The following is a 23,219-nucleotide window of genomic DNA, read 5'->3' on the forward strand; positions in this document are numbered from 1 at the left end:
ATAAAATTAATAAAAATAAAAGTTGGGTATTCATCCTTTCTGATGGAGGCATAATACTCCATAGTGTATATGGACCACATCTTCCTTATCCATTCGTCCGTTGAAGGGCATCTTGGTTCTTTCCACTAGTTTGGCGACCATGGCCATTGCTGCTATAAACATTGGGGTAAAGATGGCCCTTCTTTTCACTACATCTTTATCTTTAGGGTAAATACCCAAACTTTACTACAAAGCTGTGATCACCTAAGACAGCATGGTACTGGCATAAAAACAGACACATAGACCAGTGGAACAGAGTAGAGAGCCCAGATATGGACCCTCAACTCTATGGTCAGTTAATCTTCGACAAAACAGGAAAAAATATACAGTGGAAAAAGACAGTCTCTTCAATAAATGGTGCTGGGAAAACTGGACAGCTGTATGTAGAAGAATGAAACTCGACCATTCTCTTACACCGTACACAAAGATAAACTCAAAATGGATAAAAGACCTCAATGTGAGGCAGGAATCCATCAGAATCCTAGAGGAGAACATAGGCAGTAACCTCTTCGATATCAGCCACAGCAACTTCTTTCAAGACATGTCTCAAAGGCAAAGGAAACACAAGTGAAAATGAACTTTTGGGACTTCATCAAGATCAAAAGCTTCTGCACAGCAAAGGAAACAGTCAACAAAACAAAGAGGCAACCCACGGAATGGGAGAAAATATTTGCAAATGACAGTACAGACAAAAGGTTGATATCCAGGATTTATAAAGAACTTCTCAAACTCAACACACACAAAACAGATAATCATCAAAAAATGGACAGAAGATATGAACAGACACTTCTCCAATGAAGACATATAAATGGCTATCAGACACATGAAAAAATATTCATCATCACTAGCCATCAGGGAGATTCAAATTAAAACCACATTAAGATACCACCTTACACCAGTTAGAATGGCCAAAATTAGCCAGACAAGAAACAATGTGTGTTGGAGAGGATGTGGAGAAAGGGGAAACCTCTTCCCTGTTGGTGGGAATGCAAGTTGGTGCAGCCACTTTGGAAAACAGTGTGGAGATTCCTCAAGAACTTAAAAATAGAGCTTCCCTATGACCCTGCAATTGCACTACTGGGTATTTATCCCAAATATGCAGATGTAGTGAAAAGAAGGGCTTTTTTTTTTTTTTTTAATTTCTTTTCAGTGCACCAGAATTCATTGTTTATGTACCACATTAATGCTGGCTTTTAAAATATTTTCAAAATTAAACCAGGGTTTCCCAAAATAGTAGATTTCCTACAATTTGAACTGGAGGCTCCAGTTCATTTACTATGTGAAATGTTTCGCTATATTGCTTTATATTATTTTCTCCATATTGAGACAGGGCCAGTACCAGCTCTGATCATGTGCTTAAATGCCGGAGTTGAATCCCAGGGATGACAGTCACTATAAAAGACAAGGGGCATGGACTTGCTCATGGTTTGCTTGAGAGCTAGAATGCTCCCATAAATGTAGGTCCACTCCTGACATTTACAATTGATCATTTCTATGATGAAATGATCAATTCATCACAGTGAGGACCATTTCTGCAGCCCACCCCCATCCCTGAATCTATTCTTCCCAATGTACAAAGACTTGGGCTTCTCTGGAAACTAATACAACCCAACTGACTCTGAGAATCATTTTTCTTCCAGTCATTAAAACTATACTTCTGTAAGAACTCTGACATTACAATGCAAGTGTTGAGTATAACTGATCTGAATTTTTATTGACTGATTGCTGTTGCATGATATGAAAAAGGTTTTAAAATTTGATTTCTAATAAATAATGCAATGGGCCCAGTTGTTAAGTGTTCTTTTTATTAAGCAGTGCATCTTCTTGTCTCTCAAGTTATGCTACTTTTGGATGACTTCCTATTTATTCATACATACTAATGATCAATGAGTATAATCTATCCCAAAGTAATACATTTAAAAATAACATTTTGTAAATATCCATATTAAAACTCACATCTCTCAGCTTTGTACAGTCAGGGAAAATCCATTTCCAGAAACAATATGACCCCATTATCACCAAAAGAGAATGTAACCGAAAGGACAGAATTGATCATATTATTTATACTTCTAGCAATTAATTGTAAGCTCTCGATGTTATCTACAATTATTCTTACAGCTACAAATTTGAAAATAAATGTAATGTTGAAAATCTGCATGACAGCTTCTGCTCACTGCTGATTAAATCCATGGCCACAGTTACAGAATCCTTGTGACTTAATCAATGCATAAACTTCCTCAAGATAGATGTGCTGTCATAAGCCCAGGAAATATTTTCTTTTACTTTCCATCACTAAAAGGAAAGGCTAGTACAAAGGAACTTCCAGTAGCTTGGAAAATTTGATGTTTTAAATCTTTGCTAGTGTATAGAAATGCAACTAATTTTTGTTATTGATCTTATATGCTGCAACTGGCTGCACTTATTAGTTCTAATAGTTGTTTGTGGATTTTCTATATACTACATCATGTCCCTTCTTCATTTCCTGTCTTTTTTCTTTTCTTTCTTTCTTCCTCTAATTACCCTGGGAAAAACCCCTCTAGTACAGTGTTGAATAGAAGTGGTGAAAGCAGATATCCTTTTGTTACTGATCATAGGGAGAAAACATTCAATCTTTCCCCATTAACTATGGGTTACCTGTAGATGCTTTTATGAAGTTGAGGAAGTTACCTTCTATTCCTAGTCTTTCAAGTGTCTTTATCAAAAAAGGGTGCTGATTTTGTCCAATGTTTTTACTGTGTCACTTGAGATAATCATGTGTATAATATGTAACATTTATACATTCAGAGAGGTTTTCTTTTTTTGCATTTTTTGGTTATTTTTTATTGATCAGCAGTTAACAAAAAACCCTGCAACTTATTATTATTATTTTTTTGCTTGGTAATAGACATTTAATATTCTACCATTTTGTAGATGAAAATCTATTTGAAAGAAATTTTCTTATTTTCACCCAATATATATATATATATATATATATATAATATATATACCCAAACCTTCATATATAAGTGGGATTATGTGATTAGTGTTTATTTTGATTTTTTCCTTTGTCTTATTCTACCCATTCTTCTTTCTAATTACATTGTTTAGTTTCTGCTTCAGATAACTTTCATTAAAATTTGTTTTCTTTTAATATATTCTATGATCAGTGATTGTAGTAAAATAAATATTCTGCAATACATAAATAACCTGTGCATTCACACAGACACATGCTTATACTGAAATTTTCCAACCTGGAATATTGGCTCTCTTTCTTTTGTTCTAATTAAATTTTATATTCTTTTAAGAGATTTTATACTTTCTTTATATATATACTGCACTTCTATGTTAAATTTGTTCTCTTGGTAATTAAACCAAGATAACATTTTATGACCAAAATAACATTTGCTCATTGATTTACTGTTGTTTTTTGCTATTACAGTCTACTTCTTTTTAAAATATTTTCCATTTTTCAGCTAGAATACCAAATTCCCTTACTAGTTCCATTAGTTTCCTATTAGTTCCTTGAGTTTTCTGTGTGCGTAAGAATGCCCTCAATATAAAAAAAGATATATCGAATTTCATCAACTTTAAGACAACATCAATTGTAAAGCATGCCATTATACTATTTATCACAATTGAAAAGAAAATGTTGACAATTAGCCTATGAACAATAGTAGATGCCATCCATTGTATGAAATATCTAAATTTCAGAAAAGCAAAATGTGAATAATACTTTAAAATCAAGGAAATCCATTGTTTTATTTATTCTTTCCCATATTTATCATGATTATTTTGTTTTCTTATGTCATCTTCCAAGATCTAATAACGATGGAGCATTTCTGATTTTTACTCATCACTTTCATTGGGGTGGGGTTTATCTGTATTAGAGTTTACAAAGAACTGGCTTTTGGATTTTTTGAACTTACTTAATTGATTTGAGTTTCTACCCACAGTAACATTTTTCATTTACTTTTGTTTTCAATGTTTTTTTTTCCAAGTTTATTAGTTTAAATTCCTCACTTTTGGTCTAGTTTATATATTTTTAAAAAGTGAATTTATTTAAGATAACAGAATTCTTTCTAACTACAGCTTTTTCATTGCTCCAAATAATTTGTGATGGCATGTCTGCATTTCATTACTTTCCAGATAACAATTAGTTAATTTGATGTAAATTCCTTAATTTCCAAGGAATTATACTGATGTGGATTTTTCATTCTTTGTAGATAAAACTCTGCATATTATGGTTATGGCAGAATTTGGACTTTAAGAGCTTAATTTGTATTAGATGTAGGCACAGGCTATTAAATACATTGGGGAATGTTTTCCCCTTGACTCAGAGCTCTAAAGGCAGCAGATGATATTTTTTTCAGAAACAAAGTAATCTTTCTGTGAAAATGAGCTTGGTTTTCTAATTCAAACTTTCATTGAATGTGCAGCTATTGTCCTGTCCCAAGTACTTTCCACATTAATCCTGAGACTTTAAGCCCAAGCCTTTGTGATCCATAATGCGATGTCCTGTACCTACCCTCCAGTCTATGCTCACCTCAGTACCCAATAGTCATTTTGTAGATTATTACTGTACTTTTAGTTGAATCTTTATTTCTGACACCTCCTGTTGACCACTTTGCAATGATTTCAGCTATAGAGTTAAGGGAATATTTATTACATATTATCCAGTGTTTCTGTGTGTTCATTATAGAGTATTTTCATCTATTTTCTCAATATTGGAAGTGCCATTACTCTTTTTCACATGCATTTTAAATTATGTGATTATTCATCCATTTTAGACATTTTACCTAAAATTACTCTTACTACATGTGTTTAGATATTATTGTGTATATTGAAGAGCTACAAACAATTTTACCTTATATTTTCCTGAGGAATAACTCTTACTATATATATTGTAACAAAATCATGCAGTTAATTTCTCTTCAGGATAGTTTTTTAGAAATTGATATGCAAAATTATCAAATATTGGTTTGAAAAATCAAAACACAAGAATGGCATGAGCAGGGCTCAATGGAAGGTTGGTTAAAAAAGTGTTGAGAAAATTAATGTAACAGAAATATATGTTATTAAGAAACAAGATTATAGACTTCAAAATAAAATGCCTGTGGACATTTATTCTTGTTTTTGAGATATTTTAAAGATAATATTTCTTTTATTTAATTGAGAGTAAGGCAAATTCTTTTGACTGAGTCCTCAAAGGCTTTCTTAACTTGATTGTTTCTCAAAGTATAAATAAATGGGTTCAAGGTAGGTGAAATAGAGAAAATGAGCAGTGAAACCACTTTATTAATGGTCACTTTTTCCTTTGCTGTAGGATTCATATAGATGAAAATGCATGTGCCATAGGTGATGGAGACCACAATCATGTGGGAAGAACAGGTTGAAAAGGCCTTTTTCCTTTGTTGAACAGAAGGGAATCTAAAAATTGTCTTGATGATATAAGCATATGACAGAACCACACATGTAAGTGTCATATTCAAGGTCAGCACAGCACAGATTATAACTGTCCATTCCATGAACCATGTATCTGAACATGAGATTTTCACTAAGGGACATGCATCACAGCCAAAATGATCAATTATGTTAGAGTCACAAAATTTTAGATTTAAACCCAGGCTAAGTGGTGGGATTATTATACATAAACCAGCCATCCAAGAACAGATGATGAGAGTCCTGCAGGCACTGTTGCTCATGATGATCACATAATGCAAGGGTTTGCAGATGGCCACATAGCGGTCATAGGACATGGCGGCTAGCATAAAAAACTCTGATACCCCACAGAAGTCGGTAAAAAACACTTGAATGACACAAGCATTATAGGTAATAACGTTGTCACCTGTTGCTATGCTATACAAATATCTGGGAATAATGGCAGATATGAAGGAGATCTGCAAGAAGGAGAAATTTTTTAAGAAAAAGTACATGGGTGTTTTAAGGTGGGAATCCACAAAAGTGAGTATAATGATGGTCAAGTTTCCAGTTACACTCAGTGTGTAGGTCAGAAAGAGAAAGATAAAAATCGGAACTTGCAGCTCAGGGTCATCCGTAAGTCCCAGCAGAATGAATGTTGTTATTGTACCGTTTCTCATCACTGACTTCTGACTTCTCTCCAACCTGCATGTGATATTCAGATAAATGTTCTCATTGCTTATAGATTATTTTAACTGTTCTAAAATATAATGTATTCAAGCTTTTATATTTCATTATGTTTTTAACATAAATATATATTATATGTATACTTACATTTTATGCCTATCCTGTACTTAGGATTTTCCCATGTGACCAAGTAGATTACTGAGGGAGTGTCATTTTAAGGGTAAAAATGTTCTCTCCTATTGAGAAACTGAGTCACAAAATTTCATGCTCAGTTTCATATCTTTTCTTGACACTTTGGGTCTTTTTAGAAAAACAGTGCTAATATAACTTGGGTTCACTATTTAGACACTAGAGCAAAACTAGAGGTCTTTAGGGACACCCAAGTGGCTCAGTAGGTTGGGCATCTGCCTTCAGCTCAGTTCATGATCCAAGGGTCCTGGGATCAAGTCCTGTATTGGGCTCCTTGCTCATCAGGGAGCCTCCTCCTCCTTCTGCCTGCCTCTCACCCTGCTTTTGCTCTCTCTCTCCTGACAAATAAATAAATAAAATCTTTAAAAACAAAACAAAACTGGAGGTCTTTGTTCCAAAAGAAGATTTTTGTTCTTTGGTGTGTTTTTTAGGTTAAGTGAGCTTAATTCTTATGAACAACTTCACAACCTGCTGATTCCCCTACCTCCTGCTACAGAGCCTAGCTATTTATCTTTCTGAATATTTGCATTACCAGCTGAATTTGTGTTACCTTTACTGCTGATACAAGTGATGACTGCCTTCTCTTCCCTCTCTCATCTTCCAGTGAATGAATTATTTTATTTTCATTGATGTCATACCTATAGGGATTCAGATAAGTCCAATACACAATCAAGATCTTAAACATTGAGGTTTTCTGGCATACCAAGTTTCTTTGTGTTATGAGCAAATTCACTTTATTATTTAATTTACTGTGTTCTCTTCTCACTGAGATTGGGGTAGAATTGTTTTTTGCAGAAATGTTTGGGACTATTTGCCTCATTCACAGTGTTTCTAATATATAGAAAAATTGCTGAGGATCAAGGTTTACTCAAAAGTTAGAATCCTTCTAGGAAGTTTAGTTTTTTATTCAACCACTATCAAATAGTTCTATCAAATTTAGATGCAAAAGGAATATTTTATATTTATATACTTTGCAGCCCACCCACTTTCCTTTCATGTTTTCTCTGAATCTCTGAGATAATGTGTATTATAGTGAAATCTTACTCAGCCCCCAAATGTTGAACATTATCCAATTTTCAAAATATAGTCATTTTTTCCCCAAGATATTATAACCTACTTCATGATGGAAGTTAGTAAGTTGACACGAAAGTGTAACTAACTGATTTTGTTTATTCTGTCTTTCTATAGAGTTTTCAAAGTGAGCACAGGACTCTGTCATGAGATGCTGTCATTTCAGTCATTATGGTGCTCTTTTCAGGGATGGGAAGAGGAATATGAGTGCATGCTTATATACTTCTATATATAGGAAGACAATTTATTTTATTTTTTATTTTTTTTTTCAGTGTTCCAAGATGCATTGTTTATGCATCACACCCAGTGCTCCATACAATACGTGCCCTCCATAATCCCCACCGCCAGGCTCATCTAACCCACCTCCCCTCCAAAATCCTCAGTTTGTTTCTCAGAATCCACAGTCTTTCGTAGTTCATCTCTCTGTCCAATTTCCCCCAATTCACTTATCCTTTCCTTCTTATAGGAAGACACTTTATTTTAAATTTGAGGTTGGATATCTATTCAAAATTACCCTAAATACTTCTTACATTAAGTTAGATACAGATTTATTTACGTATCTTATGCATACAATGCTCCAGGCAATGCCATTTATCTACACAAGGGAAAGTCATTCTAAAAAATGAAGTATCATGCATATATCTTAGATACACTGAAAATATTAAAATCATCACTGCAAATCTATTTTCTTTCTTAGATGTAAATATAACCTAGAGCCTATGAAGGGAACCACAGTCAAAGAGACAAACTTTATTGTACTTACTTTTCTGTTAGTAGATCAGAGCTTCTGTTGTTTGTTTTACCATAGCCAATATCAAGACCACAATGTTAAAAGTCATATTTTTATAAAGGTGTTTATGTCTTCATATTCACTGACATGTCTGGGAATGCATAGAACCCCCTTTGCTTACTTTCTCCAACAACTTGGACAGACTTGGTAATGGGCTTAATGCTGTTAGAAGCCTCTAAATATTTTCTTACTATCTCCATCACTGAAAAGAAAATAAATTACCCTAAGGTCTCAGGAACTCTCTCCACTGGTGGGAGAAATGAATTTTAAATCATAACGGCAGAGAAAAAATGCATACACCATGTCAAATGTGGGTTATCTTTTTAATTTCCAGAAAATGTTAAGAGTGAAAAAAATGAATGGTCCTTGGGGACCTACAGTCAAGAGTCATTGATTTTCTGAGTAATGAAGTTTGGCAAAAACACAAGTAACACTGGCTTCAGTGGGGACTCTGCCTTTGGAGATAGGAGGATTTTTAGAGCATCATTTGAAACAGGTCAGGAGGGCAACTGTATCATTCAAGTTACATAGTTAATTTGTTTTAAACTTTCACATCCACTAAGGCATTTGGGAAATTATAATCCTTTAGTTATGAATGAAATCCTTTATTATATAAATGTTTTATTATCATTGGCTAATTTTAATCAGATAAGCACAAAGAAAAGTTTATATAATTTTATAAGGCTACTGCTTGCATTATAGAACTTACCTTTTCAGATTTTCTTCTCCAAATATATCAACCGCATTATAAGTATTAGTTATGAATGCATAAAGATTTTTGGTCTTATTTTATAATTGGATACAAAACATATGCTTCATGGTTATGTAGTAACACAGATATACTTAATGCTACTAATTTTACACTTCAAAATGGTCAAAATGGTAAATTTTATGTTATGTATATTTTACCACAATAAAAACATATGCTTTCATATATTTAAACATTTATTAATTTATTCCATGATATGCCTTTGTTTTTTCCAATTATTCAGTATTAATAATGTTGGCTGTATGAATATTTTGGCAATTTTAAACCAATGCCCAAATTAAATGTACAGTGTTCCTTTTTTTCCATAGTTATCAACTATTCTATCAAAAGCATTTTCATACAAAATTTTTGTGTGTGTGATAATGATTGATGGAAGTGAAATTTCTAGATAAAAATATTATTCTGCTTTTAAAAAATTTGTATAATCCGAGCCATAGATTATTTTGGATCAAATCTGTGTCACCATAATTAGGCTTTAGTACATTGTTTTTATTTTTATGCTTATTTGTATCTTGCTCTTTTAAATAAGTTAAATATGAATTTTAAGATTTTAGTAAGTCTTTAAAAGTGTCATTGCTGATTTTTGGCATATAGTTCATGGTTTTATAGAGTCAAATCTATCTTTTTTTGTTTTTTGTTTTTTTTTAGTTTTTAAACAGCATTATTAAGATATAATTGACATTCAATAAGCTGTACACATTTAAAGTGTACAATTTTATAAGTTTTGACATATTGTATGTTCCCAAGAAAATAACACCATAATCACAATCATAAATATATAAATTATTCCTCAAAGTTTTCTTGTGCCCCTTTTTAAATCCTTCCTTCTTGGTCCCTACCTCCCTACTCTTACTGCTGCTATTTATAGACAACCATTTTTCATCTGGCTTATAAATAAATTCAGCATGAGTTTTTGAGACTCATCTACATTATTATGTGTATCTGTAAGTCACTCCTTTTATTTCTGAGAAAAATTCCGTTTGTGGATATATCATAATTTGCTTACTATTCACCTAATATAAGATATTTTGTCATTTTAACTTTAAGGCACTTACAAATAAAGCTGTTATGAACCTTCATGCACAAATCTCTCTAATGACATATCCTTTCATTTCATTGTAGGTTGGATAAACACCTAGGAGTGGAATGGCTGGGGCATATGGAAAGTATATATATAACTTTTTAAGAAACCAGTTTTCCAAAGCAGTCACATGATTTTACAGTCCCACCAGTGGTGTAGGAGTCTTTCCCTTCCTTCCTTCTTTCCTTCCTTCCTTCCTTCCTTCCTTTCTTCTTTCTTTCTTTCTTTCTTTCTTTCTTTCTTTCTTTCTTTCTTTCTTTCTTTCTTTCTTTCTTTCGACTTTATTTATTTACTGGAGAGAGAGAGACAGACAGACAGTAAGAGAGAGCCAGAGCAGGGAGGAGAGGGAGGGAGCCCAATGTGGGGATTGATTTCAGCACTCTGGGCTCATGACCTGGGCTGAAGGCTGAAACTTAACTGACTGAGCCATCCCGGCACTCCATATGGTCCACTTATTTTGTATGATCAAATTTTATACTTTTAGACATTCTAGTAGGTGTTGTGGTATTTCATTGTGATTTTAATCTCTGATCTGATTACTTAGATAGCAACTAACTCAAGTACTCCCCATCTTCAATCACTGCATACATGGTCATTCTCCCACGTTGCTGAATTAAAAGCATTTGCTTTAGAGGCCTCAATTAGATGGCTACATGGAGTTTCACTGGGTTGCCTTAAAAAGTTTCCTTCTTAATAATTAGAAAGGACAGATATCATCTTCCACTTTGTACCTAGTCCCATAGTTTAGCCTACAGAATATAGAAAAGTAAAGTGAAGTAAGAACAGGTCACAGTTAACTGTGGCATGTCAATACCAGGTTAAGGGACAACACAGCATTTCCAACGGTGATATAGAAAGGAACTGGATCTGCAGCTCAGACACATCTCCTCCATTCCCATCACCACAATTCCAGATAAGTAACTCATCCCAAGCCACCTCATTCAGCCTGCATGTACTGAAGATGGTATCTTTTCTTAAAAAAAAAACAAATAAAAAAAAAAAAAAACAACCAACAAAAAACCACACACACACACCATTTTCTCCCAGCTGTTAATTATTTGCATTATTAAGAACACTGTCATGAAATTGACATTGACATTAAGATACAAGAGATTAAAAATAGACTTTACATTAAAATGTAAATGACTATTAGAGAGTAAGATCACCCACTGGTAAATGTCGGCAAACGAATCTCTCAATGGAAATAAAATTTACACATTTTATGCATAGTTTTTGTTAATTTTTAATTTTTTTTTTGCATAGTTCTTGCTTAAAATGAGGGTGCGATTGTGGCAGAGGATGCTTTTTTTATTAATTTTATTTTTTATAAACATATAATATATTTTTATCCCCAGGGGTACAGGTCTGTGAATCACCAGGTTTACACACTTCACAGCACTCACCATAGCACATACCCTCCCCAGTGTCCATAATCCCACCCCCCTCCCAAACCCCCTCCCCCCATCAACCCTCAGTTTTTTTTGTGAGATTAAGAGTCACTTATGGTTTGTCTCCCTCCCAATTCCATCTTGTTTCATTTACTCTTCCCCTACCCCCTTAACCCCCCATGTTGCATCTCCTCTCTGTCATATCAGGGAGATCATATGATAGTTATCTTTCTCCGATTGACTTATTTCGCTAAGCATGATACCCTCTAGTTCCATCCACGTCATCGCAAACGGCAAGATTTCATTGCTTTTGATGGCTGCATAGTATTCCATTGTGTATATATACCACATCTTCTTTATCCATTCGTCTGTTGATGGACATCTAGGTTCCTTCCATAGTTTGGCTATTGTAGACATTGCTGCTATAAACATTCGGGTGCACGTGCCCCTTCGGATCACTACGTTTGTATCTTTAGGGTAAATACCCAGCAGTGCAATTGCAGGGTCATAGGGTAGTTCTATTTTCAACATTTTGAGGAACCTCCATGCTGTTTTCCAGAGTGGTTGCACCAGCTTGCATTCCCACCCACAGTGTAGGAGGGCTCCCCTTTCTCCGCATCCTCGCCAGCATCTGTTATTTCCTGACTTGTTAATTTTAGCCATTCTGACTGGTGTGAGGTGATATCTCATGGTGGTTTTGATTTGTATTTCCCTGATGCCGAGGGATGTGGAGCACTTTTTCATGTGTCTGTTGGCCATCTGATTGTCTTCTTTGCAGAAATGTCTGTTCATGTCCTCTGCCCATTTCTTGATTGGATTATTTGTTCTTTGGGTGTTGAGTATGCTAAATTCTTTATAAATTTTGGACACTAGCCCTTTATCTGATATGTCATTTGCAAATATCTTCTCCCATTCTGTCAGTTGTCTTTTGGTTTTGTTAACTGTTTCCTTTGCTGTGCAAAAGCTTTTGATCTTGATAAAATCACAATAGTTCATTTTTGCCCTTGCTTCCCTTACTTTTGGCGACGTTTCTAGGAAGATGTTGCTGCGGCTGAGGGCGAAGAGGTTGTTGCCTGTGTTCTCCTCAAGGATTTTGATGGATTCCTTTCTCACATTGAGATCCTTCATCCATTTTGAGTCTATTTTCGTGTGTGGTGTAAGGAAATGATCCAATTTCATTTTTCTGCATGTGGCTGTCCAACTTTCCCAACACCATTTATTGAAGAGGCTGTCTTTTTTCCATTGGACATTCTTTCCTGCTTTGTCGAAGATGAGTTGACCATAGAGTTGAGGGTCCATTTCTGGGCTCTCTATTCTGTTCCATTGATCTATGTGTCTGTTTTTGTGCCAGTACCATGCTGTCTTGATGATGACAGCTTTGTAATAGAGCTTGAAGTCCGGAATTGTGATGCCACCAAGTTTGTCTTTCTTTTTCAATATTCCTTTGGCTATTCGAGGTCTTTTCTGGTTCCATATGAATTTTAGGATTATTTGTTCCATTTCTTTGAAAAAAATGGATGGTACTTTGATAGGAATTGCATTAAATGTGTAGATTGCTTTAGGTAGCATAGACATTTTCACAATATTTATTCTTCCAATCCAGGAGCATGGAACATTTTTCCATTTCTTTGTGTCTTCCTCAATTTCTTTCATGAGTACTTTATAGTTTTCTGAGTATAGATTCTTAGTCTCTTTGGTTAGGTTTATTCCTAGGTATCTTATAGTTTTGGGTGCAATTGTAAATGGGATGGACTCCTTAATTTCACTTTCTTCTGTCTTGTTGTTGGTGTAGAGAAATGCAACTGATTTCTGTGCATTGATTTTATATCCTGACACTTTACTGAATTCCTGTACAAGTTCTAGCAGTTTTGGAGTGGAGTCTTTTGGGTTTTCCACATATAGTATCATATCATCTGCAAAGAGTGATAGTTTGACTTCTTCGTTGCCGATTTGGATGCCTTTAATTTCCTTTTGTTGTCTGATTGCTGAGGCTAGGACTTCTAGTACTATGTTGAATAGCAGTGGTGATAACGGACATCCCTGCCGTGTTCCTGACCTTAGCGGAAAAGCTTTCAGTTTTTCTCCATTGAGAATGATATTTGCGGTGGGTTTTTCATAGATGGCTTTGATAATATTGAGGTATGTGCCCTCTATCCCTACACTTTGAAGAGTTTTGATCAGGAAGGGATGCTGTACTTTGTCAAATGCTTTTTCAGCATCTATGGAGAGTATCATATGGTTCTTGTTCTTTCTTTTATTAATGTGTTGTATCACATTGATTGATTTGTGGATGTTGAACCAGCCTTGCAGCCCTGGAATAAATCCCACTTGGTCATGGTGAATAATCCTTTTCATGTACTGTTGAATCCTATTGGCTAGTATTTTGGCGAGAATTTTTGCATCTGTGTTCATCAAGGATATTGGTCTGTAGTTCTCTTTTTTGTTGGGATCCTTGTCTGGTTTTGGGATCAAGGTGATGCTGGCCTCATAAAATGAGTTTGGAAGTTTTCCTTCCATTTCTATTTTTTGGAACAGTTTCAGGAGAATAGGAATTAGTTCTTCTTTAAATGTTTGGTAGAATTCCCCTGGGAATCCATCTGGCCCTGGGCTTTTGTTTGTTTGGAGATTTTTGATGACTGTTTCAATCTCCTTTCTGGTTATGGGTCTGTTGAGGCTTTCCATTTCTTCCTGGTTCAGTTGTGGTAGTTTATATGTCTCTAGGAATGCATCCATTTCTTCCAGATTGTCAAATTTGTTGGCGTAGAGTTGCTCATAGTATGTTCTTATAATTGTCTGTATTTCTTTGGTGTTCGTTGTGATCTCTCCTCTTTCATTCATGATTTTATTTATTTGGGTCCTTTCTCTTTTCGTTTTGATAAGTCTGGCCAGGGGTTTATCAATCTTATTAATTCTTTCAAAGAACCAGCTCCTAGTTTCGTTGATTTGTTCTATTGTTTTTTTTTTTTTTTTTGGTTTCTATTTCATTGATTTCTGCTCTGATCTTTATGATTTCTCTTCTCCTGCTGGGTTTAGGGTTTCTTTCTTGTTCTTTCTCCAGCTCCTTTAGGTGTAGGGTTAGGTTGTGTACCTGAGACCTTTCTTGTTTCTTGAGAAAGGCTTGTACCGTTATATATTTTCCTCTCAGGACTGCCTTTGTTGTCAGAATCCACAGATTCTGAACCGTTGTGTTTTCATTATCATTTGTTTCCATGAATTTTTCAATTCTTCTTTAATTTCCTGGTTGACCCATTCATTCTTTAGAAGGATGCTGTTTAGTTTCCATGTATTTGGGTTCTTTCCAAATTTCCTCTTGTGATTGAGTTGTAGCTTCAGAGCATTGTGGTCTGAAAATATGCAGGGAATGATCCCAATCTTTTGATACCGGTTGAGACCTGATTTAGGACCAAGAATGTGATCTATTCTGGAGAATGTTCCATGTGCACTAGAGAAGAATGTGTATTCTGTTGCTTTGGGATGAAAAGTTCTGAATATATCTGTGATGTCCATCTGGTCCAGTGCGTCATTTAAGGCCTTTAGTTCTTTGTTGATCTTTTGCTTGGATGATCCGTCCATTTCAGTGAGGGGAGTGTTAAAATCCCCTACTATTATTGTATTCTTGTCGATGTGTTTCTTTGATTTTGTTATTAATTGGTTTATATAGTTGGCTGCTCCCACGTTAGGGGCATAGATATTTAAAATTGTTAGATCTTCTTGTTGGACAGTTCCTTTGAGTATGATATAGTGTCCTTCCTCATCTCTTATTATAGTCTTTGGCTTAAAATCTAATTGATCTGACATAAGGATTGCCACTCCTGCTTTCTTCTGATGTCCATTAGCATGGTAAATTCTTTTCCACCCCCTCACTTTAAATCTGGAGGTATCTTCAGGTTTAAGATGAGTTTCTTGTAGGCAACATATAAATGGGTTTTGTTTTTTTATCCATTCTGATACCCTGTGTCTTTTGATTGGGGCATTTAGCCCATTAACATTCAGGGTAAGTATTGAGAGATATGAATTTAGTGCCATTGTATTGCCTGTAAGGTGACTGTTATTGTATATTGTCTCTGTTTCTTTCTGATCTACTACTTTTAGGGTCTCTCTTTGCTTAGAGCACTCCTTTTAATATTTCCTGTAGAGCTGGTTTGGTATTTGCAAATTCTTTCAGTTTTTGTTTGTCCTGGAAGCTTTTAATCTCTCCTTCTATTTTCAATGATAGCCTAGCTGGATATAGTATTCTTGGCTACATGTTTTTCTAGTTTAGTACTCTGAATATATCATGCCAGCTCTTTCTGGCCTGCCAGGTCTCTGTGGATAAGTCTGCTGCCAATCTAATATTTTTACCATTGTATGTTAGAGACTTCTTTTCCCTGGCTGCTTTCAGGATCTTTTCTTTGTCACTAAGACTTGTCAATTTTACTATTAGGTGACGGGGTGTGGACCTATTCTTATTGATCTTGAGGGGGGTTCTCTGAACCTCCTGGATTTTGATGCTTGTTCCCTTTGCCATATTGGGGAAATTCTCTCCAATAATTCTCTCCAATATACCTTCTGCTCCCCTCTCTGTTTCCTCTTCTTCTGGAATCCGAATTATTCTAATGTTGTTTCATCTTATGGTGTCACTTATCTCTCGAATTCTCCCCTCATGATCCAGTAGCTGTTTGTCCCTCTTTTGCTCAGCTTCTTTGTTCTCTGTCATTCTCTGTCTTCTATATCGCTAATTCTTGCTTCTGCCTCATTTATCCTAGCCGTCAGAGCCTCCATTTTTGATTGCACCTCATTAATAGCTTTTTTTTTATTTCAACTTGGTTAGATTTTAGTTCTTTTATTTCTCCAGAAAGGGCTTTTATATCTCCCAAGAGGGTTTCTCTAATATCTTCCATGCCTTTTTCGAGCCCGGCTAGAACCTTGAGAATTGTCATTCTGAACTCTGGATCTGACATATTACCAATGTCTGTATTGATTAGGTCCCTAGCCTTTGGTACTGCCTCTTGTTCTTTTTTTTGTGGTGAATTTTTCTGCCTTGTCATTTTGTGCAGATAAGAGTATATGAAGGAGCAAGTAAAATACTAAAAGGGTGGCAACAACCCCAGGAAAATATGCTTTAGCCAAATCAGAAGAGATCCCAAATCGTGGGGGGGGGGGAGAAAGGGGATAAAAAGAGGTTCAGAAAGAAAGAAAAAAAATTAAAAAAAGAAAACCACTAAAGAAAAAGTATAAAAAGGAAAAAATATGTATATATTAGATAAACTAGTTAAAAAATGTTAAAAAAGAAAAGGGTAAAAGTTAAAAAAATTTAGCAGAAGAAGAAAAAAATTGAAAAAGAAAAGGAAAAAAAATTAATTTAACTGCAAGGCTAAAGAATCATGGGGAGAAAGCCATGAGTTCCGTGCTTTGCTTTCTCCTCCTCTGGAATTCCGCCGCTCTCCTTGTTATTGAAACTACACTCCTTGGTAGGTGAACTTGGTCCTGGCTGGGTTTCTTGCTGATCTTCTGGGGGAGGGGCCTGTTGTAGTGATTCTCAAGCGTCTTTGCCCCAGGCGGAGTTGCACCGCCCTGACCCGGGGCCAGGCTGAGTAATCCGCTCGGGTTTGCTTTCGGGAGCTTTTGTTCCCTGAGCGCTTTCTGTAGAGTCCGGAGGGCGGGCATGAAGATGGCAGCCTCCCGGTCTCCGGCCCGAGGAGCCGAGAGCCCGGGGCCCCACTCCTCAGTGCGCCCCCAGAGAACAGCGCCCAATGACTCCCGCCACCGTGGCCTCGGGCCGCGCTCCGAGCTGACCGAGCCTGCGACCGGTTCAAGGTAACCCCGGGCTGAGAGTCACTCCTCGGCTCTGTCTCTGTAACCGGCTTCCCCATTCTAATACCTGTGAGCTCTGCGATACTCAGACACCCCCGATCCTTCTGTGACCCTGCGGGACCCGAGGCCACGCTGACCCCGCGTGGGATTCACCCCAGTTAAGCCTCTGGAGTGATGTCCCTCAGCGGAACAGACTTTTAAAAGTCCCGATTTTGTGCTCCGTTGCTCCGCCGCTCGCCAGTACCCAGCCCCTCCCCCTGCGGTCTATCTTCCGGCGCTTTGGATTCACTTTTCCGCCAGTCCTACCTTGCAGAAAGTGGTTGATTTTCTGTTTCTAGAATTGCTGTTCTTCTTCTCTTCGATCTCCCGTTGGATTTGTAGGTGTTTGTAATCTTTAGATAAGCTATCTAGCTGATCTCCCACTACCTGAAGTAGTCTCAGCTGCTACTTCTCCGCCATCTTGACTCCTCTCCTGGCAGAGGATGCTTAAGAGTGTCCTCCCAAATTCCATGATGATCTTCATTCTAGATGATCTTCATTGTATTGATACATAAAAACAGGTTGTCAGTGACTGTCATATATTTTTCACTCATCCTGAAAAGTCACACTTCTTTAATAGTTGTCGAAACCTTTCATATATTATTAAAATAACACATCATATCCGTTATTTTGTTTTAGACACTTTCCCCAGAGAAAACATCATTCTAGAGTTCAAGGAAGAAAAAAAAGCCAAAAAAACACTTTTCTGATAGTCTTGATCTCAGATGTTTAGTGAACCCTAAAGTTGCAAAGGGTGAAAAAAGTCATCCAGGAATGTCTTATCATGGAGATAGGTGGGTGGGCTCTGATTACTCATTCTGTGAATACAGACTTACACAGAGAGTTTAAAGCAATTGCAGTTTTCACTAAGTGATCCACCATCTATGTAAGATGAAGAGTTTTTAGCAGGAAGCCTGCCTCCTTGTGAGCCCAAGAGAAGTTTTCTTTACCCTGTTAACTACAGAGCCTATAATAGTTTAAATGGGTATGTAAGGATCTCTGTTTCTGTAAAAATTGATATTCTGATATTTCTAGCACAGGAAAATATTTCTGAATTGGTAAAATTGAACCCATTTTCATTTAAGTGGAATAAGCACATATGTCCTTGGTGGTTATTACTAAACATTATTAATGTATCTCTTATGTAAGATTTTGGAAATACAGAGTGGAACAAACGGAGCTGGGGAAAATATCCTGAGACACAGATATAAATAACATTAACATCAGAAAGAGGCCAGGTATGCAATAATAAGTACCATATTACAAGGCAAAATGCAACTTTCTTTTCTTTTATTTCAACATCATTTTAAGTATTTGTAAGATTATAAGGACAATTTTTCTAATATATTAATGCTGTAAAATGTGTAATTAATGCTTAGTGTAAATATAACTATCCAAATAATAAAAAATAAAAAATCTTTTAAGAAAAGGCAAAATGATTGCTCTTGATAGTTTTCAGAAATACCTCCCAAGATTTTTATGATTCTTCTGTTTTTATATTTCATGGGCCTTTCTATTTCTATTTTTATTATTAATTGATTATTTTTTATATATAGGTGTCTCTTTTCCTGATTTATTAGGAATAATTGGCAAATAAAATCAAATATGGTGATTTAATACACATATACATTGTGAGATGAATACCACAATCAAGTGAATTAACACATCCATCACCTTATATATATATAATTTTTAATTTTGTGGTGAAAATGCTTAAGATTTTCCAGCCAATTTCAAGTATATAATACAGTATTATTAATTATTATCCACATTGTAGTTAGAGCCTCGCAATTTATTCATCCCCTTCAGAATAATTATTTTGAATTCTACTTCACATAACTCACAGATTTCCATTTCTTTGTTCTCAGTAGTGGAAATAGTACTTTGTTCTCAGTACTGTGCTTCCCTGATGGTGTCATATGGCTTTACCTTCTCATGTTTCTACTGGTTTTGCACTGATGTCTACAAATTTGAGGCAGCAGTTGCCTCTTGCAGCTTTTTCAAACGGGCTTTGGTGGGAAAAGACTTGAGTCTCCAAATGAGTGTGAGGGTGCCCACTAGGTGGGGGGCAGTGTTTCCACTTCTAGGGAGAGAGCAGTAGTGCCTCAGTGGGCTGGGCATAGAACAGTGCAGTCTAGTCATAGCTGCATTTTAGGTCCCAGGGTTGGAGTGCAGAGTGGTGACAGCCTGGCCTTAGTAGTGTTGAGTCAAAGCTGTGACCAAGGACTCAGGGGGCAGGGTATATGGTAGCAGAAAGGAAGACATCACCTGGTGAAGTCCCCTTAAGAGGGATTAACTAATGACAGATCTTCAGAGAAATATACTTTCAAAGAATAAGATGAATAAAGATCAATTATTAAGATGTCACTAAAGAATTACTAGTGAAATATCAATTGTAATGTGTGAGAAAGCCACTTTAGCTCAACATGCACATCTTAAAATGCTCATTCAGATTTATTCAATTTATCTTAGCTTGTAAGAGTTCCAAATGTAGTGAGGATTGTGATTTAGAATAGCAAACCTTTGTACAGGGGACTAAATTTAAGCTTAGGGAATCTGCAAGAGATTGAGGGACTACATCTATTTGCACAATCCCTTGTAGAGTATATGGAATATATTCCTTCTGATACAGTTACATATTTTACTCTTACCAATGTACACAAAGGGTCAAGAAAAACAAAATATTATATAGACATATTATATTCCATAATGCTCTCAATGCAATGGACTCCTTGAAAATTGGAAAGGGCAGTTAAACACTAGTTATTTTAAAAAAATGGTTGACAAAATTTAAATAAAAATAAAATTTTATTTAAATAATTGTCTCCTCACAGTGAAGATGAAAAGAAGTAATATGGGGACTTAACTGGAGAGGTTTATAGGACCAGGAGATGTGAAAGAGGGGTGGGTAGTATAACTTAACAACTTTGTACATATTATTTTTTTTGTATATATTATTTTCGTACTATTTTCCTCATATGGTTGTTCTGGGCTAGATTTGAATTTATAGGTGTCTGAGGAGGAGAATGCCAATAGTCAAGACATAATATTCATACCATTAAATTCAACAGTACATACTTCTAGCGATTCTTTAGTAGAGGTCATAATTTCATCCATTTAGCTAAAATAGAGGTAACTATGAATGTGGTTCCCTTAACTAAGTGACAGGGATAGTTCTGTAATATTTTACCTGTCCAGTCTGGTGACAACTGAGTTGAGGTGGGGCAAGGAAGAAGCTTTATCAAGTTTTCTGTGACTGCCATCTTTGGATGAAGACTATAGCTGAGATGGAAAATCAGCTTCATTCATCACCAATGTGAAGCTTTACAAAATCATTAAACTGGCATCTAGCTGGTAGGTGGGGGAAAAAGCGTTGGTGAATCATGTATTAGATATTTTATAGGCCAGGTTTAAAAACGGTGCCCATCACTTCCACAGCCATTCTGTTAACTATAACAGAGGCTACATAGTCACACCTGACAGTGTAGAAATATGGCAAAAAAAAAAAAATGTAGTCTACTGTGTTTTCAGGGATAATATCCGACATGTTTGGCAAACATCAATTTTTGTCAGACACTAAGAGCGAATAGGCACAGAGTTTAGTTTTAGCGGAGAGTAAAAAGTGGAATAGTGCTCACAGTAAGCTGTTTAAAAAGAAAGTGAGAGTGTCTGGATGACTGGAGAATAAATGATATAGAGACGAACTGTTTTAGAAGCCTCTTTGTCCTTCGTTTCAGCTGGATTCATAGACTCATTTCTACTTTACATCATTGAGAGGAATGCAATTTTTTTAATTGAGTCATGGAAAGCTTGCTTCACTTGCTTGTTTCTCAGTGTGTAAATAAAGGGATTCAACATTGGTGAGACAGAAGTAATAAGAAGTGAAATCCCTTTATTAATAGCTACCTCATCCTTGGCTGAAGGTTTGACATAAATGAAGATGCAGCTGCCATAAGTAATGGAAACAACAATCATGTGGGAAGAACAAGTGGAAAAGGCCTTTTTCCTTTGCTGGGCAGAGGGAAACCTTAGAATGGCCCAAATGATATAAATGTAGGAAAGAACTATACACATGAGGGTGATGATGAAGGTCAACACAGCACAGACGATAACCATCTGTTCTATCAACCATGTGTCTGAGCAAGAGATCTTCAGGATAGGAGATGCATCACAACAAAAATGATCAATGATGTTTGAATCACAGAATTCCAGGCCCAAACCTAGACTAATTGGTGGGAGAATGATGATCAGTGCTGCGACCCAACAGAAGAGGATGAAGTTCTTGCAAACTCTATTGCTCATGATGGTCAGGTAATGCAGGGGTTTGCAGATGGCTACATAGCGGTCATAGGACATGGTGGCCAGGAGAAAAAATTCTGTTACTGCAAAGAGGTCTGTAAACAACAGTTGACTGGCACAAGCATTATAGGTAATGGACTTGTCCCCAGATGATATGCTATATAAGAATCTGGGGACACAAGCAGTTGTGAATGAAATTTCTAAGAAGGAGAAATTTTGGAGGAAAAGGTATATTGGTGTTTTAAGGTGGGAATCAATCAGAGTGAGGGTGATGATGGTTAGGTTTCCAGATATACTCAGCATGTAGGAAAGAAATAGAAAGATAAAGAGCAAAATTTTCAGTCGAGGGTCCTCTGTCAGTCCCAGCAAGATGAAAGTTGGTAGTGCTGTTTGGTTTCTCATCCTTGACTACTGTTTTTTGCCCAATCTGCTTGAAACAATAAAGAAGGTTATATGAAGAACTCCAAAGTCCTGGCCAGTGTCTAACTTTAACAGAAGTAAATCTGAGAGTGATTCCTATACATCTGGTTAGTTGAGAAGTGAGCACATAACACATGACGATGTTTGAATACCTCTTGGTGTCACACAAACTGACGATTCACATTTGAATCACATATTTATTTTCTGCTGCTGCTTCTAATAAATCTACAACTTAGCTATACTTGGTGTCAGTTTAATATATCATCTTATAAACATCATTGAAAAAAAATCCTATCTCCATAAGTTGCTTTTGAATCAACAATTCTGCCCTCCCCAAATTTTCTATCTGCAGACATGCTTCCCGTAGAGACGATTTTAAGAAAAACTAGAAATGGTCTTTGGCAAGATAATCCCAGTACTAAAGTTTACATGTGTGTTAGTTGTTAAACAGACAATGAGTACTTACTGCATAGTTTACCCTGTGTCAGCTTATTTAGACCATCTTCTTGGAAGTGTGTTTATGACATTTTTATTGGAAAGAAGACATTTTTATTGGCTATATTTTCTTAAAGATTCATTTGAGTGTGTTAACAGTCCAATTTTTTCTTCAGGTTTTTACCACAGAAATTTTACTTCAAAGGTACACATTTAACATTGTAATATTTACCTTTGGCTGTATTTTCTTTCTACTTTCAGAATAGAATATCTATGTGATATATTTTGATGCTTCCTAGGATATCCTTGTGCTAAGAAGTATTTCTCTCCAGGTTGCAAGCTGAAGTTTGGGATTGTAATGTCTCATTCAGTACTTTCTTATAGATTTCTTTAATAATAAAAGTCCTAGCATACTCTAACTGCTACTATTTTGTATTCTTTAGATCCTGAGAACTTTTCCCCCTCTTTTCGCTTCAAAGGATTCTCCTTAAGAGCAGATTCTTGATACTAAAATTCTAAACTGAACTTCCATTGTTTCTTTTTAAACACATTTGGGAATGACATATTGCTCCTTGGATGTATTGCATAGCAATGTGTTGGATTCAGAATTTATTAGAAAGAAGTAAGGGAATGTTAGAAGTATGTTTATAGAGTTGAAGAGCCCTATCCCTGGTTTTTTTGTTTGTTTGTTTGTTTTTGGCTAGTCTTATTTCAGTTTGAAACACCATCAACCATCTCATTACTAATGACATTTAGCAATATCAGGTTTAAGAGGTTTTAGCCATTTCTTAATTATACTTACACACATTTTTGCTTAAATTT

General features: G+C 35.8%; 2 protein-coding genes across 2 annotated transcripts; both read right to left on the reverse strand.

The window, feature by feature from the left end:
• Nucleotides 1-5,183: 5,183 nt before the first annotated feature.
• Nucleotides 5,184-6,116, reverse strand: LOC125107240 (olfactory receptor 6C2-like). The gene has a single exon (XM_047742132.1). The coding sequence runs from the start codon at nucleotides 6,114-6,116 to the stop codon at nucleotides 5,184-5,186; it is 933 nt and encodes a 310-aa protein (XP_047598088.1).
• A 14,889-nt stretch (nucleotides 6,117-21,005) lies between these two features.
• On the reverse strand, nucleotides 21,006-21,944 carry LOC125107227 (olfactory receptor 6C2-like). The gene has a single exon (XM_047742111.1). It carries the CDS (start codon nucleotides 21,942-21,944, stop codon nucleotides 21,006-21,008), a length of 939 nt encoding a protein of 312 aa, XP_047598067.1.
• Between the last annotated feature and the right edge of the window lie 1,275 nt (nucleotides 21,945-23,219).

This window comes from Lutra lutra, chromosome 8 (genome assembly GCF_902655055.1).
Source record: "Lutra lutra chromosome 8, mLutLut1.2, whole genome shotgun sequence".
Lineage (NCBI taxonomy): Eukaryota > Metazoa > Chordata > Mammalia > Carnivora > Mustelidae > Lutra > Lutra lutra.

Bases quoted from the DNA above. Each gene is read 5' to 3' on its own strand.
- LOC125107240 (XM_047742132.1), bottom strand. From the start codon at position 6,116: ATGAGAAACGGTACAATAACAACATTCATTCTGCTGGGACTTACGGAT.
- LOC125107227 (XM_047742111.1), bottom strand. From the start codon at position 21,944: ATGAGAAACCAAACAGCACTACCAACTTTCATCTTGCTGGGACTGACA.